Below are 16772 nucleotides of genomic sequence, written 5' to 3'. Positions count from 1 at the left end.
GACTTCTGGGCCAAAGGTCCTCCAAGGCCAACGTTGGTCTTGAAAACAGATCCTTTGAGGTGGAAAATTTCCTCAGACACAATGTTTTCTTGTCCCTGTTGTAAAGTAAATCCAGACAGTGGTGCAGTCCTTGAGGCTTCTGGTCTGCCATAAGGATGAGTGATGCTTATATAGAGCTCTGGTATTAACAGGTGGCAGCAGGTGGAGCCCCACCCTTATTGCTCCATCCAAACATCCATTATTATTAATGAAACACACATATCCAACAGCAGGACTAGTGCACTCAAACTAGCTCCCCACCCCTACCCCCATTAACTCAAACTTTAATGACATTCCAATTAACTTTGGCTGGTCTATCACTGAAATCATGCGTTACAAACATAGATAACTTACCATCTGGCTAGGGCCACTGCAACAACCAGGGGTGGATGACAAGGACCATTACCTAATTAAAAGTGCATGCATCTTTAAGCAGCCATGACATGTTTGCATCTCTTATACAAGAACATTGTTTACAAGTCATTGCCTATATGGAATCAATTTGACTTTGGCTATTTATTTTACAGGATTATAGTTCTCAAAATGTAAATGTATTTATTTATGAAGACTTTAACCTTGTAATATAAACTTCAATATGAATTAATAATGTTAATGTTTTTGCTATAAATGTATAATGTTCTGTATATTAATTGTGTTTTATATATATATATATATATATATAGTAGCCAACATTTGAAGTGGATCAAAAAAAGTTAATAAAAGTTGTCTTAAGAACTAAGTTGTCCTAAGAAGAAGGTTTTAGGATAAGTTTGATGAAAGGTTTTGATCCACTTCAAATGTTGACTACTGTATATACATACATTATATATATATATATAGTTATATATATATATATATATATATATATATATATACACACACACAGTCAAAACAAAATTTATTCAGACACCTTGAATATTTCATTCATTAATACAGTTTATTCACTATAGTTTTAAAAAATGGTAATAAAATATGACAAGATCTCAGAGTTAAACTGTGTCAGAAAAAAATAATCTTAATTATGTCAGATAACACTTAAGCAAAACATGGTCAGGTCAAAGTGTCTGAATAATTTTTGGTTCCAAAGTTTTATCAATTTTACTGGTAGTCCACTGTATGAAGAATTTTTGGGTATAATATATCACAGTTTACTTTATTTTGCTATCCTCACTTACATAAATGAACTATAGTGTCCTGCACCCACTAGTAAAAATATATCAAAAATATCAAAAATGTCTGAATAATTTTTGGTTTGACTATATATAAAATATGAAGAATATATATATACATTCATCATTTTATTATTAAATTACTATACTGGTATATTAGTATATTTATACTATAAAATATAATATACTTTTAATAAATCTTAATCTTAAATTACATTACATATATTAGTATCAATGTTCATTGTTCATACCTTAATGAAATTACATTTAAATTAAATTAAGTTACTATGTTTAGAAGACTGGATTATAAACTACATAAGTAAATTGATGACAACACCATATGAAAAACATTTCTGGGACAATAAATAATTGATTTGAGTGTCTCAAAGGAACTGAGACAGACAGAAGACTTCGACAAGCTGTCTATCTCAATCTGTTCAACGCGAATCAAATAAAGCAGAAATAGATTCAGATGGTCATAGACAGTCACAGTTTCACCCAAAAGCCTGTTGAAGAATAAACATGAATCATAAATGATCATTGGTACCTTTTATGGTTTAGTGGTAAGATTTTCTTCTTAATTATATTTTTTTACAAATATTTGTTTTTACATATTAATGTATTAAAAAGCAGCTATATAATAAGTAAATAAAATGCACAATGTAATATTAATTATAACACAATGTTAATAATATTAAATATATAAATTTAATACAAAATACAGTATTTCTTTTTTACATATTTTCTTGCAGGTACAAACAATCATATACATCAGTAAGTTTAGTGACAAGCTTTTGCACAAATAATAAATCTCTGGATCTTTTACATAATTCATGTCCCAGCTGAATGGGATTCAAGCCTTATAAACTCATGCTGTCAGGTCATTTTGCATTGGACAAGTAATTTTGCTGTTCAATTGGGCATATAAGCCCAATCCACTGGTTTGATTTCATTGATTGCAGATTGGCATGGCTGGCCAGCTGCTGCTTGTCTTGTTTAAAGGGCTTGGTCCAGACATGTAGAACAGCCTTGTTTTTCACTCATTCACATGATCGGCTTGTCTGGAGTCCGAGGCTGTCCTATGCAAAAAAGGCCATATGTTACAAGCTAGTCCTGTAACTTTGAGACAGTGTTGAGCAGATTAAAGATTTACTCCATCTTGAAGAGGGGAAAGTGAGAAGCTCTATTATCAGTTTAACAGCTTAAGCCAGGATTTAGTAAATCTGATTTTCATTTAAAGCTTGAAGCAGATACCATTGATTCGTAGAGGAGAAAATGTTCTTAAAAATCGAATGTGTAATCATCCAAATACAAGGAAAAGTGACAATCTATTGCACTGATTAATCTCCTACTAAACATGTCACCCTGACAGCCAAACCATAGGCTTATGAGAATAAGTCTGCATAATAATTTTATCAGTAAGTTCATTCAGAGTTCATCTATATGGCATCATGATCTTTGAGCTAAGAGTATAAACTGTTGTGGTCGTTTAAATACACATAATCTATTAAACAAATAACCACTGAGAAGAAGACAATGGCTGATGTTGATTTCCATTTTGAGAAGTTTTAAGTTTGCTGACATCAGACACAAACATTTAAAGATATTTTTGATCAAATTTATAGAAAAGGCATATTGACCAATGAGGTCATTCAGAAAACTGAGGCATATTGTGTAAACATTGACCCATAGATGACGAGAATTTAACCCCCCACCCATCAAAATAGGGCATCTGGTGAGATGAGGCTAGTCACTGTAATTAGGTCAAGCAAGGTGCTTGTAATTTCATGCCTATTTGAACCCTTTTTTCCCTTCTGGTTGTTATGTTTAATCTTATTGTAGCCAGTTAATCAGACAAAAGAATCCATATATATTAAATTATTATTATTATTATTATTTATGGAAACATATCTTGATTCCTCTTTTCTTTAAGTTCTATATTTATTTAGAAATCTCCGAGAATTTCATTTGATGAAGCAAATCGTGCATATTAGCACATTTTTAAATCATTTTAAATCAAATTACAACATGCTTGGCAAACCAGTACTCCCAAAATGCTGTCAGAGCTGATATAAGGTGATATAAGTTATTGATAAAATGTTACCAGATTTCATACAATTACAATAAATAAATGAATGAATGAATGAAATATAATAAAATGTTGCTTTAGCAGGACTGTTTAATCATAACAGTTTTACGGACTTAGTTGTTGCTTTTGTTTTGTTTAACATTCAAATATCACATTGCTTCTTTTTTTTCTTTCTGTGGAACAATGAAAGGAGATGCTCTGCAATAACAGCAAATAAACTTGGAGAGAAACAACTAAAATAAACAGCAACTGCCTACTTTTTCCTTCTGTTTCAGTTTAAAGTACAGAAAAATGACAGCAATGCCAGCATAAGAGGCCAGAACGCACTGGAACCAAAATATATTTAAGTATGCTAGCAGTAAAAAACATTTCAAAACACTAAAACATATAGCTAGTTACAGCTATGTCCTTTTAATACGGCATGTAACAGATTTTTATAAGGACTAAACTTGCTGGATTAAAAAGAAAACATTTCTTGAAAATTGCTATACTAGCTTATATGGGGGAAAATGTTATAGAGCAACATATAGCTGTAATAAACTGCAATGCATTCATTAATAAATACTCACAGTCACATTCCTTCTTCCTTTAATGGTGTATGAATTAAAATATTTGGCAATCCCTGTAAACTGGTGTTGGCTCCCAGCATCATGGCTCCCCATGGGCCTGCTGTCAGATAAAACATATTCATATTCTGACATAATCCGTTCCTTCTTTTTTATTTAACTTGATTTAATACATTACGATTTAGTTGTTATACAAAAATTGGGACGCAACAGTCTAGCTGAGAGAGGTTTGAAATTGCTGTATCTCAAATGGCTCAAGGTGAATTGACATCTTGTCATCTTAATTCAACCCATGCAGTTGCGTCACATCTGAAAATACACTTTATGAAGGCTAACGACATATTCAGTAGAAATATTCTATTAATGACTAGATCTTACCTAAAATATGTACACGCGTCTTATTCGTGTTGTGCTGCAACTTTTTTATTACTTTGTGATAAATATCGCCATCTATCGTCCATTAAAAACACTGCAAACTACCAAGGTTACCACACTTATTCTTGCTACATAAATAGGTGTTGTGGTGGGGTTTTTTTTGTTTTGTTTTGTTTTTTAAACATTTTTGTTAACTTTTTTGAGAATATTTTCAGTTATTTTTTAAAAGAAAGAAGGGTCTCTTCTGAAAATAAACACACACAAATAAGTATTTTCTGACTGCTTTTCATTGTTTTCATTCTACAGGTCTCATCAATTATTTAGTTACTTTTTTAGTAGATTTTAAATGCAGAATTTAGGAACTTAATGAAGTTTGACTGAATATTGTCAGACGTGATTCTGGCCTCCAGGTGGCGCTCGGTTTACTCTTTTCAGCATTTGTGAGTGCATTTCACTGCTTTTAGTTGTAAAAACACCATAAGCAAATGAAAACAAAAAAGCTATGCACAACCATGAAGACGAAGCTGTTGCTTAAGGTAATTTGCTGTCATTTGGTATTGAGTATATTAACTTTGCTACACAAACAAGATCTAATTTAATCATTTAGTAAGCAATCACATTTCTCCATTTCCTCCTTGACTAGATAAAAACTTCCCTCTTAAGTATTTATGCAAGGATGAGAAGTTTCTATTTAGAATATCCATGGGCAATCAGAAGGCGACTCACAAAAGAGTTCAGTTTGAGCAACAGAAAGTGAAGCCTCTGTGTTTCATAGCTGTGAGTCACTGCATAACATGTGGTTAGCTAGTGTTAATCATGGCATTGTAAGTACATGCTAATTTGTGGTGACAGTTCATGAAGTAAAGCCAATGATTATGCATATAAATGCTAATATATTGACATAGCTGTGAAGCTAGTCTTGTGTAGATTATCACTTTACTGGCCTCTTTCTGAGGCAATATTTTAGCCTTGTAAAGTGTTAGACATCCTCAAGTAACACATTGCAGCAGATCACCATATGTCAGCAAGTCTGTACAGCTCAGAAATATTATTCACCTCTTTTAATAAGAAGAATTACATGCTTGTCCAACATTCAGAGAACATGTCCCTGTGTTCCTCAGCTGCTTCTAGCAAGTTCACACTTGGCCACGAAGATTATAGGAGCTCACCAGCCTAGCTTTGAAAATAACGCCACTTTCATCAATGTGTTTTGCAGCGATCATGTTTAAGCACAACAAATAGGAGATGCAGAGCAATTCAAACAAGATAATTCAGTTATCACAAAAGTCATCAGTTTATTGAGTCATGGAGAATGTTCTGGCAAAGATGCGATATAAAGGAAACGTACCCATTAAAAACTTTTGATTATTTAATATTACGACTAAATCAACCTGTCTATAGTAGGTTACAACAACGTAGTGCAATTCAAAGGGTTATGGAGGTATCTTCAATCTAGCATGATCGATTGTCGTATTTAAACTCTAATGTTCAAAAGTTTGAGTTAGATTTTTTTGTAATGGTTTTAAAAGAAGTCTCTTATGCTCACCAAAAATACAGTAAAAACAGTAATATTGTGAAATATTATTAAAATGTATAAATTTATAATAGTATTAAAATGTTTTCTGTTTTTAATATATTTTAAAATGTAATTTATTTCTATGATGGCAAAGCGGATTTTTTTCAGACATTACTCCAGTTTTCAGTGTCACACGATCCTTCAGAAATCATTCTAATATGCTGATTTGCTGCTTACAAAATATATATTTTTATTATTATCCATGTTGAAAACAGCTGTGCAGAATATTTTTGTGGAAACAGCATAGATTGAAACAGAAATCTTTTGTATCCATCCTTTTATGCATCCTTATTTAGCAAGGATGCATAAAAGGAGGGATACAAACAAAAGATTTTGTAATTTGCAGATTTGCAGATTGTTGGTAACAATGAGATTGATCTTTGGTGTTCCAAAATAAAGCATTCATTTCTATTTATGGACATTTCACATTATTTCACATATAAATGAATAAACACAAAAATTTGTTCCATCACAGAAACTTTACATTTTATTGAGAGCCAAATATAGTACAAAACATCCACCTTAAATAACTTAAATTAGGCCAAATTCCATCTAAATCTGAGGGTTCTGGATTACAGCATGGGTTCTCATCAAGACTATGAGCTCCCTTTAGCACTCAGAACACTCTAAAGAAACACATTTATGAGTGTCAAATGTCAAAATATTGGCAAGAGTAAAAAACGATGAGCTCACAGATCCTTAAGGTCAGGACTCAGGCTCCTAACTTTGGATTCTGTAACTAGGCATTCCTAAACTTTACTCTTTATGGTATTAATAGTGACCACAGTCTCCCTTAGACGGGTACTACTGTATGCTTGCACATATTGCACAGTGTCAACTCAGACCTCATGTTTTGTGCATCTCCACAAGGCATCAATTTATCTTGATGCAAGCTACATTATGACCAAGAACACGGCACATCAGTTCAGTTCCACTGGGAAAATCCCACTTCCCTTCCCTCCCCCCATCTATGCAGGAGAAATCTGGTGATTGGTGGACAGGGGCGGTGGATGTGTATTTGGGACTAGTCCGTCCGCTCCAGTAGTGTGGTGATTTTTAACGCTGTTCTTAAGTGTGTGAGAGCCTGCCTATCTCTGAGCAGCGATGTCCCTCTTCTGTCACACCTCCAGGGGGTTCTGGGGCCCCTCTGCCCCCTGCAGAGGGTCTGGCTGGAGCCTGCAGATGGGCTTGTTGCACATGGGGCAGACGCTGCGAATTTCCAGCCACTTCACCAGACACCTGAGCAGGAGATAGGGTGAAAAGAGGAGAGATGGGTCTGTTATGCATCAGCTATCTATAGACTCAAGCACTGTTATGCATTATAGCTACGTCACAAGATGACAGTCTGAAACAGAATGTTTTTGAGAAACAAACAGTCTGACAGGTGTTCCTCAAGGCAATGCCTTGACAGCTTAATTTGTGGTTCCTTCATATTTTCATTCTTGTAATAGTGCCAATGTTCTGTGTGTCAGGAAGCTATGACATGCTTTTTGAATGTTTTTGAATGAGTTGTTTTAAATGTTCGCATTGTAATGCATCAATTAGTGTTTTAAAATATGCCATCCTACTGCATCATTTACAGAATACAGAAACATAATGAGAAAGGTTGGAAAGTGTGACAAGATGGTGAAAGATCTTACTTCTTGTGAAACGCATGAGAACAAGGGCAAACCCCTAGTTCATCCCGGCTCCGAAACTCTTCCAGGCAAACTGCACAGGTCTGCTGCAAAGTGAAAGAGGATGAATGAAAAAAACAGCTAGCCAGAGGCTTTCTATTTATATATATGTTTTCTATTTATATATTTCTTTACATTTAAACAATTGTAATGGTTCAAGCCATTGTTAATACAGTTAACAGGGATAGTTCACTGTCATTTCAAACCTTGTTGGAACCAAAAAAAGAAAGAAAGAAAGAAATGTATTTGTATAGTATCCCTATACACTTGTATTAAATTGGGAGAAAAATCAGCTTGGACATTCTGCCTAAAATAATAAAACATACAGGTTTGGAATGACATGAGGGTGAATAAATGAATTTTTTATGTGTAGGTGAAGTAAAGGTATTGTTTTGACAGTTACTTACTCCAAGAAGACTCAATTTTTTCCCTGGACCTTTTAGAACGACCTATAAAAAAATAAAAAAATAAATAAATATATATATATATATATATATATATATATATATATATATAATAAGTATATATATATATATATATATATATATATATATATATAATAAGTATACATATAAATATATATATATTTATGTCTATCATAAACATATATATTTCATAACATCCAAAGCTCACTGCATATTACCTCATAAAAGAAAAAAATTACCTCATTATATCCATATTGTTCTTGTGTGCCCTGTCGCCTCAGTCTGTGAAATATAAAAATGTTTGTTCTGTTACCTATGCAATCTTTCACTACTGCAGTTTGCTGCACTGTACTTTACCTTACTGATTGCACTGTATTATTGCATTATTATTGTATCATTGACTTGTATTATATTTTTCTTTCTTTATTATACCTACGGAAAGGCCTATAAGTTACCATTGTGTACGAAATAAAATGTGCTACACTTGCCTTGTGATGCTTAATACAGCTATGTATAATTTTATGTAATTTTATAGCAATTCCATTGTAGCAACTACTAACCCAAAACAATTAAAACTATTTAATTATAAAGTATACCTGAACAGGTAGCAACAGAAGATCATGCTCAACATGAAGATGAAGAGGCCTATCCCAAGAATGATGACATAGACATTGAGTGGAAGACGACCGGTAATGTCTGTGGTCATTTTGCACAACTTGTCTGTAATCTGTTAGTTTGCGTCACATAGGCATGCTACAAGAGAAAAACAAAACAAAGTTTTGGTCAAAAATATTTGTTAGAGTTTATGGTGAGAGTCATGAGCTCAGGACTGCTTACATTTATTTTTTACCAGTAAAATGAATACACAATTCAAATGTGATAAAAGCATAGACATTGATTTGATACGTCATGAACACAGTGAGTAGGTCACATTTTTCTTTCTGTCAGACCCTTGAAAGGCAACACACATCACTGTGATTCTCATGTGTACTCTTCTCAGTGGCCCCTGCATGCATATTGCATACTGTGAGCCTGCGGACTGTCCTCGTGTTTCTAAACTCCATGTAACACTGCTCTCATTGTTGGACCTCGCTGAGCAGCGTGAACTTTTCACTGTAATACATCTTTTAAAACTGAAAAACAAGAGATGTCGCAGTGGTGTCGGATGATGTGTTCAACAGCTAAGTGCAATTGTTTTTGTTTTATAGTTCTTTATTTATAGTGTATTGTAGATTGTACCTGGGCTCTGTCCCTCATGCTCTGTTAATACAACAAAATATTATTAATTCTGCAGATTAATGCGCACATTCAAACTTTTACAGACTTTTCATGTAGTGTGATGCAGCCAGATTGATGCAATCATACAGTATCTTTGTCTTTGTTGTGATGGAAAACACTTCTCAAAATGATCATCTTGTGTTTTCATTTATTTTAGCTGTTTATTTACTTAAGTCTTGTAGAAGTCCTCCAAAAGTCCTTGTATCATGTACCATGTTGACTTTCAGGGTTCAAGCTATTTCATCACACACTGGAGAATTTCCAGAGCAGTGAACATTGTTCAGACAACAATGGTTTAACCTATATCCTGAGGCAACACATGTAAATAGCAACACAAACACATTCAGCTGATGTTACAAGGCTTTTAGTTGTATTTGGGAGTAAAATGGTCATCTCTTAATCCAAAACGATTCAGTTGCCTATATATTTTGACAGAATTAATATTGCCTTGGGCTTTCTGACAAAGTATTAATGTTTTCTGTAGGATGACAGTTAATATTTTTAGACTGCCATAGACCGAAACACTGTTAACATAAATAAAGAATAGACATGCGCACCTCATTGTGCTGTGCTTGTGGATGAAACAAAAGCAGACAAGAAACGCTCCATTGTGCTGAAGCGGAGAGACAGTAAATGAAAATGCTGGAGTTGTGCTTGGCTACAAATATTATATATACTGTATATGCTCTTTAGTATGATTTAATAAGCACTTTTTATAAAGTAGATGACAATGTTCCTTTTTGTAAAAAAGGGGGAAAAGGTTAAAATGACACTAAAATTTAACTTTATGAGTCGACTACAACTTTTAAAATGCCGCAAAAAGAAAAAGAAAAACAGAAATAATTGCTACTTGAGGACCAGTAGTTCCTAATGGGGAGACAATAAACAGGTTAACAGTAATTTAAACAGTATTTAGAATTATAAATACTATTTTTCAGCATTTCAATCCCTTTAAATGCCAGTAATGTTTTTCATTTCCTATTATTTAACCATTACAGTGTTATTTTTCTTATTTTATACAGATTTTCATTTTCAAAGGAGAGAGCGAGAGAGCATTTTGGCAACGAGAGTGAAGTCTGGCCAATTGTCTGTGCATAAAGACAAACACTAGTGGTGCACCCTTTCTGCCATAAAGCCACCATCTGGTCTATCTATGAGAGGTTGAGGGGGAGGCAAGAGATGTGAAGGCCTCACCAACCCAGGCAGGAAGCACCATTTGGGGGAAAACAATAATAACTGACTTCAGGGGTTGAATGCTGCCAAACAACCACACAGTGTTGTGTCTCTCACAACAGACAGACACGAAGTGTGTCTTTCTAGGCTGCACACAAGTTCAGGTCATTGAAGAGAGTGTGCCTAACAGGAGAAAGGTAAAAAGGCTTGGGTTTTCAGGTGAAGGAGGGGGTGGTAGTAATTTAAGGAGCATTTTAGTTAAACATTGATAGAAAGCCAATGGGAGGGTCAGTGGCTTTGTGCATAACACATGGTTAGGGAGCTGTCCAGATTATGTAGCGACTAGAAATGAAGGGAAAAGAAGGAGGAGGGGGTTGTGATTCATACTCACCGTTACACCACTGGATAGGTGCTAGATCTCTCCACAATACCAAACGATCCAGCAACTTGTGTCCAAGGAGACAGTGTTGAAACCGGGCCAAAGGAGTGGGCTGATCCCCTCACTCAAAACCAGATGAATAATACAAGTTTTACACTTCCAAAACTCCTACCACAAAAACACGGCTTTGAATCTTCAGCGCCTCTGGTTAACACATTATGATCACCCAGCAGCTCTTTACTGGCATATGGAGGGAGGCAGGGCGATTCTGTTTTCTTTGTGATGAAACATTTACAAAGACAAGTCAGTCATTGTTGAGACCTGTGTCAACACAGGCACAGATATCAACACCTACTCCTCGGTATCTAAAATGTTTTGTGCAACCACAGGCAAGTTAAAAGAAAACCAAGCGCTGTTTTTTCCAGCATCATGATCCAAAATGAAGCGGCAGCACAGAAAATGTAAAATTTGCAACAATGGATCACCATCTACCTCCGCTTGACGTGAAGTTGTTGTCACTGGCTTTTTTCATTTTTCACCTCTCTGTAGAGTCACGATAACAAAGCAGTGAGAGACAAAATGTACATTACAGAGAGTCACAGATTTCTTTGTCTATCTTCAAAACACTGTCACAAAGCTCACCCCTTCCTTTGCTGCCGTCATCCACTCTCCTTTAGTCTTCTCGCTCAAGATTATCGCCCTCACGTTACAATCAACCGTTTTCCCCGTAACAAAGAAAGAGGAAGAGCAGTGGCATACAGCCGTCAGAGCGAAAGCTTGTGAGTGCAGCACATTCAAAGCTGTGTCTTTCTCACACCATCTGGTCTGGCTTCTCCGCTGCAAATACACAAAGGATAAAATGCATTTTCCAGACAAAGTGATGAGATTCCTGTGTGTTTCCTGTCGCCTTTTCTTGCAGCCCTGCCTCCACGTAATGGTGCCGATGACTTCTCTCCTGCTCAGTTTGTAAACAGATCTCTGCTCATGTGATTCGCTGTCTGGATCACAGCTCTCCTTTCACCCGCCCCCTCCTCGCACTCCCCCTCTCTTTTTCTATCCTGTGCTCTCTCTCTCTTCCTCCTACTTCTCTCCAGCTGAAGGCTATTAGGAGGTGACAGTGGCCAGGCGAGCAGACAGGCAGGCCGAGTCAGATTCTCTCTGATGGGTCTGTGTAAGACAGGGCTGGGAGGGGAATGAGGGTTGATTCACTTTGCTTGACTGGCAGGCACAAAAACAGCAAGAGACAACAGAGTAAAAACAGTGAAAGAGTGACGTAAAAGGGAGAATAGAATAGAATAAAATAGAATAGAATCTGAGGATATTCTGAGAGCAACCCTACCATAAAGCAAAAAAAAGAAAAAAATTAGCATGTGACAGAAGCAGTGATTTTGTCACAGCTAAATAAATAAATAAACAAACAAAAATACAGCTAATTACACAGTTGTAGTCATGTAGTGAAAGGAAATATGCAACTGATTTCTGTTGCATAATATCAGTGTGAATTGATAAAATGTTACATTTCCCTTTTGCTAAATCTCCCTGAAGAAAGATTTCAAGCAATTGATAACATCTGTCACATAATGTTGATCAACAACATCAGTGGTTCAGAGCGCCAAAATCACATGATTTCAGTAAATGAGGCTTCGTTACATCATAAGTGTTTTGAAACTTCAATAGTTCACGTGACTTTGGCAGTCTGATTCACGCGTCGAACCACTGATTTGAAACAAAAGATTCGTAAAGCTTCGAAGTTTCATGAAGCAGTGTTTTGAAATCAGCCGTCACTAGATATCGTTGAATAAAGTCGCTATTTTGTTATTTTTGGCACACAAAAAGTATTCTCATCACTTTACAATATTAAGGTTGAACCACTGTAGTCACATGAACTGTTTTAAATATGTTTTTAGTAGCTTTCTGGGCATTGAAAAAGGGAGTATTATTGCTGGCGATTCAGGCCTCACTGAGCCATCGGATTTTATCAAAAATATCTTAATTTGTGTTCCGAAGATGAAAGAAGGTCTTACGGGTGTGGAACGACATGAGGGTGAGTAATAAATGACAATTTTAATTTTTGGGTGAACTAACCCTTTAATACATGAAAATAAAATATTGCAGTCACATGACCTTTTTGATGCACATTTAAGAATTTAATTGGTAAATTTGCTTCCAGTGGATGTAAACCCTGATTAATGTGAGCCACCAAATCTTTCTCTCAGCCCTCAGTATGGGCATATGATCAGAAAATATCCACTTCATCTCATCAACAACCCCATGGAATTCCACAGGGATCAGTACTCTGACCACTTTTATTCTCACTGTACACCAAATCACCAAGCCTCTCATGACTTCTATTATCAATTTTATTCAAATGATACTCAATTAATCCTCTCTTTTTCCACCCTCGGACAACCCTCTCAAATCTCTCCGTGCTTGGCAATCATCTCTGCCTGGATGAACACCCATCACCTGAAGCTGAAATGATCAAAAACCAAGCTGTTGTTCCTTCAAGCCAAGAAGCACCCTTGCCAAGACCTTATAATTTCAACAGACAACTCAACCATCTCACCCACACAGAAAGCAAAAAATCTTTGTGCAACACTGGACAATGACTTGTCAATTGCAACCCACTTACTAACCACTACCATGTAGATTTCTCCTGCAGAACATTTGTCAGACTGTAAGCAGTCTGCTCTTGACTCAACTACTGCAACTCCTGGCCAACCTCCCAACGTGTGCAATCAAACCGCTGCAGCTCACGCAGAATGCTGCAGCCGACTGACATTCAACCTTCCCAAGTACTCCCATGTCACATCTCTGCTCCACCCCCTCAATGGCTTCCTTTACTAATCAAGTTCAAAGTACTGTCCTAGCATGCAAGGCAGTTAGTTTTTATGGTAACACTTTTAGTATAAGGAACACATATTCACTGTTAATTACAACTTTTCCCTCAATAAATTCTAATTTACTGCTCGTTAATAGTTAGTAAAGTAGTTGTTAAGTTTAGATATTGGGTAGGATTAAGAATGTAGAATAAGGTCATGTAGAATAAGGCATTAATATGTGCTTAATAAGTACTAGTAAACAGCCAATATTCTAGTAATATGCAAGCTAATAAGCAACTAGTTAAAAAAACCCTAAAATAAAGTGTTACCGTTTTTATGTATCCTCCCACAATATTCAATATAAAATCCTGGTGGGAAGTACATTTTAATAACCTAAAGAACCTTTTTCCACTACAAAGAACCTTTTGTGCAATGGTTCTATGGATGTTGAAAGTACTCCATGGAAGCACAAATTCCAATTAACAAACTTTATTTTTAAGAGTGTAGGCAGTATAGTATCTGCATTAGATTTAGTAGATTTATGTGCAGCACTTGTTTGTATTTGTACAGGAAGCACTTCATTAGCATTACAAATTGCACACTTGCCATCTGTTGATCGCAGTGGTCTCATATGTGATGCTAACCACTTTTATAGGACATTTTGCATAAAAGCATCTGCTAAAAGTCTTTATGTCAGTGTTAGTTAAAATGCTAAGGTGTTTCGTTGTACTGCAGATGTTATATTATTTATTCATTAGACACTAATTTGTCAGATGCACTTTATTGCTTAGCAAAGGATAACAAGAGGTCATCTCAACCTGAGAGTACATCATGTATCTTAAAACATATGCTAAAGTCTGTTGTGCATTATGAAAATATAACTTTTTGAGCTGCCAATCACCTCTCTACAAAGCTAAAACATACAATATGTATTAAAAAACAAATAAAAAAACCCCTGAAAAATCTGAATTACCGCCTTCAATGACAAATATCAAAAAAATACCCAAGCATGGTTTACCATGCATAAAAAAGAGAAAAGAATTCTGAATGTATAAAATGAACAATAAAGAGAGAATTAAACGTCCAACTGATTACCCCCAAAATCTTTTTCAATCGTTGAACTCCTTTGTATACATGTCCCATTTGTTCAAGCGACTGTACAGGGGAGTGTCATCGATCTCTCTGTACATGTAAACTCCAGTGACGCGGTTCCACTCCAGTCTGGGAATGACATTCTTGATTCCCTGACAGCTTGCAAGAAGCTCCTTCTCCTCATTATCCAAGGCCGCAAAGCCAAAGAAGCTCTTGACACATTCAGCTGCATGGTATTTAGCATGCACTTCAGCTGTACGCTGGAAAAGAGCTTGTTCGTTGGAACGATACTGGGACCAGTACGCCTCCTGCTGGTAGCCAAGGGTAGAGCAGCAGTGTTTTAGACAGAGGAGCAGAAAGACAGTGAGGGAGATGATTCCCACCAGCAACCAGCCCAACAGCTAGATGAATAAACAAGAAAAAAAGAGGTTATACATATCATACAGAACACATTTGTCATGTAATCAGAAGTATTAATTCAGTTAAGGACTATAACAAGACTATATTAAAGTGACAAGTACCTGGGATTCATACTGTAGCTGGCGTTCAATCACTCTTGAGTAGTTCATAAATGGAGCCGGTAAATCCTTACATGGAAACCGGGCCATGATTTCTGGAATCTTTGTAGTAGGAGGGAAATTATCCAAAGAAGAGGGGTCTACAAACTCGCTAAGAGCACAGACATACGCCTCCCCTCTCAGGAGGGAAATAACCGACCAAGTGATGGGGGCAACGATTGCTCTGCCCACAATAGAGCCCAACAGAGCAAAAGCAGCAGTCGCTGATAGTTTCCGGCATTTTCTAGTACGACACTCTGACACAACGTCCCAGGTATTTCGATTGAGCATCAAACCAATGACAAAGAAAGCCAGGGCTGGTACACCAATGGCAGCCAGACCGTACAGATAATTTTTCTTTGGTGAACATGGACAGTTAAATGCAAAAATATTGTATGCTGTCTGACTGGCCACTGTTCCTAAACCTATCAGACCATTGAAAATCATGACATCCTTACTCTTGAAGAAGAGTGCAATAAATTTGAAGTTTTCTGAGATGAGAGAAGCCATCTTGTCCTGAATGTGAATTAATGGCGATTAAACAAAATCTTTCAGATAGTCTGTAAATCAAACCGAAAACACAGACAAAGTCAGATGAGTGAATGAGTTCTGACACCATCTGACACCATCATACAACAACATAACAAACAGACACAAAACTCAAAATAAACAGAGACACAAAGAAATATGCATGTGTACACTTCAGAATATTATGAGATACACATTAGATTCAAAGAATGATTTCATGCACAAAAGCTCTTCCAACAAATTCCCTTTGGGCAAGTCTCAGCTTGATGTTTTGAGCCTAAAGTAGTAACTGAAAACCATACAGAAACAGAAAGACTTACATTCCATTGCAATGAATTACAAATGGTCTTGCTGAATATCCATAAAGTTTTACAAATATGTACAACCAAATTCAGACAGCAAAAGAAGTCTTTAAAACAAATGAAATTTCTATATGTAGCTCATGTTGTGTGGAAGTAGTGAAATCCCTCCTTCGCTCTGACTGTTGTGTGCAGCGCTGAATCATCAGCAGGAACCACATCTGGTTCCAGCCCCAGTGGAAAGTATGAGCATTTAACTAAAACAGGCTGGGCAACGTGAATCAAATGACCTCCTCACATCCAGCAAAACAAGTCATTAAGTCAGCTAGAGAGAGGTTTTTTTTTCCCCTTTATATTCCCCCTTCCTTTTTCTGATGAGGCTGTGTTGATAGTTTTTCTAAAATATCCAAGACAGGATTTCACAATAACAAATGTACAAACCATAAACGAAAAAAAATATGAACAACGCACCTCCACTCTCTTCCATTGTAAAAAAGTGAAGCTGTCAATGTCCCAATATGGCATTGACATCTTGTGCTGATTTGGGATCTGAGTCTGCGCAGTAGTGAACTCGGGACCGGAATCTGCGCATGAAGTGGAGCGCTATCAAGGCCCTGCCCACACTCCCACAGAATTGTTTAGTACATTTTACTGCAGAACAACTCATTATGTCGGTGCGAAATAAACAGTTATGGAAATGTAGAAATTGAAGTTAAAGCTCCAATCTCC

The 16772-nt window shown here is 36.1% G+C and overlaps 2 protein-coding genes across 4 annotated transcripts; both read right to left on the bottom strand.

The window, feature by feature from the left end:
• Positions 1–6274: 6274 nt before the first annotated feature.
• On the bottom strand, positions 6275–8661 carry si:dkey-51a16.9 (RING finger protein 122). The gene is made up of 5 exons (XM_051917765.1): positions 8512–8661; positions 8155–8197; positions 7898–7939; positions 7455–7537; positions 6275–7053 (listed from the first exon to the last, which is right to left on the bottom strand). The coding sequence occupies exons 1-5, from the start codon at positions 8619–8621 to the stop codon at positions 6933–6935; spliced, it is 399 nt and encodes a 132-aa protein (XP_051773725.1). The 5' UTR covers positions 8622–8661; the 3' UTR covers positions 6275–6932.
• Positions 8532–16214, bottom strand: LOC127525301 (calcium homeostasis modulator protein 2-like). Of its 3 annotated transcripts, XR_007933306.1 has the most exons (5): positions 16065–16214; positions 15181–15776; positions 14663–15060; positions 11388–11963; positions 11193–11288 (listed from the first exon to the last, which is right to left on the bottom strand). XR_007933306.1 is itself a non-coding variant. In XM_051917764.1 (4 exons), exons 2-3 carry the CDS (start codon positions 15724–15726, stop codon positions 14677–14679), a joined length of 930 nt encoding a protein of 309 aa, XP_051773724.1. In that variant the 5' UTR covers positions 15727–15776; positions 16065–16214; the 3' UTR covers positions 8532–8668; positions 14663–14676. The 3 variants fall into 3 exon arrangements, 2 of the variants coding, with proteins under 2 accessions (XP_051773724.1, XP_051773723.1); XM_051917764.1 differs by lacking the exons at positions 11193–11288; positions 11388–11963 and adding an exon at positions 8532–8668; XM_051917763.1 differs by having other exon boundaries at positions 11193–11963.
• Between the last annotated feature and the right edge of the window lie 558 nt (positions 16215–16772).

This window comes from Ctenopharyngodon idella, chromosome 13 (genome assembly GCF_019924925.1).
Source record: "Ctenopharyngodon idella isolate HZGC_01 chromosome 13, HZGC01, whole genome shotgun sequence".
NCBI lineage: Eukaryota > Metazoa > Chordata > Actinopteri > Cypriniformes > Xenocyprididae > Ctenopharyngodon > Ctenopharyngodon idella.
The sequence above is the reverse complement of the archived record's forward strand: the minus strand, read 5'-3'. Positions and strand labels throughout refer to the sequence as shown.

Bases quoted from the DNA above. Each gene is read 5' to 3' on its own strand.
- LOC127525301 (XM_051917764.1), bottom strand. From the start codon at position 15,726: ATGGCTTCTCTCATCTCAGAAAACTTCAAATTTATTGCACTCTTCTTC. The intron at 15,061-15,180 runs GTACTTGTCACT...TTATTCATCTAG, and splicing joins AGCTACAGTATGAATCCCAG to CTGTTGGGCTGGTTGCTGGT.
- si:dkey-51a16.9 (XM_051917765.1), bottom strand. From the start codon at position 8,621: ATGACCACAGACATTACCGGTCGTCTTCCACTCAATGTCTATGTCATC. The intron at 7,940-8,154 runs GTAATTTTTTTC...ATTTTTTTATAG, and splicing joins AACAATATGGATATAATGAG to GTCGTTCTAAAAGGTCCAGG. The intron at 7,538-7,897 runs GTAAGTAACTGT...TTCACTTTGCAG, and splicing joins AAAAATTGAGTCTTCTTGGA to CAGACCTGTGCAGTTTGCCT.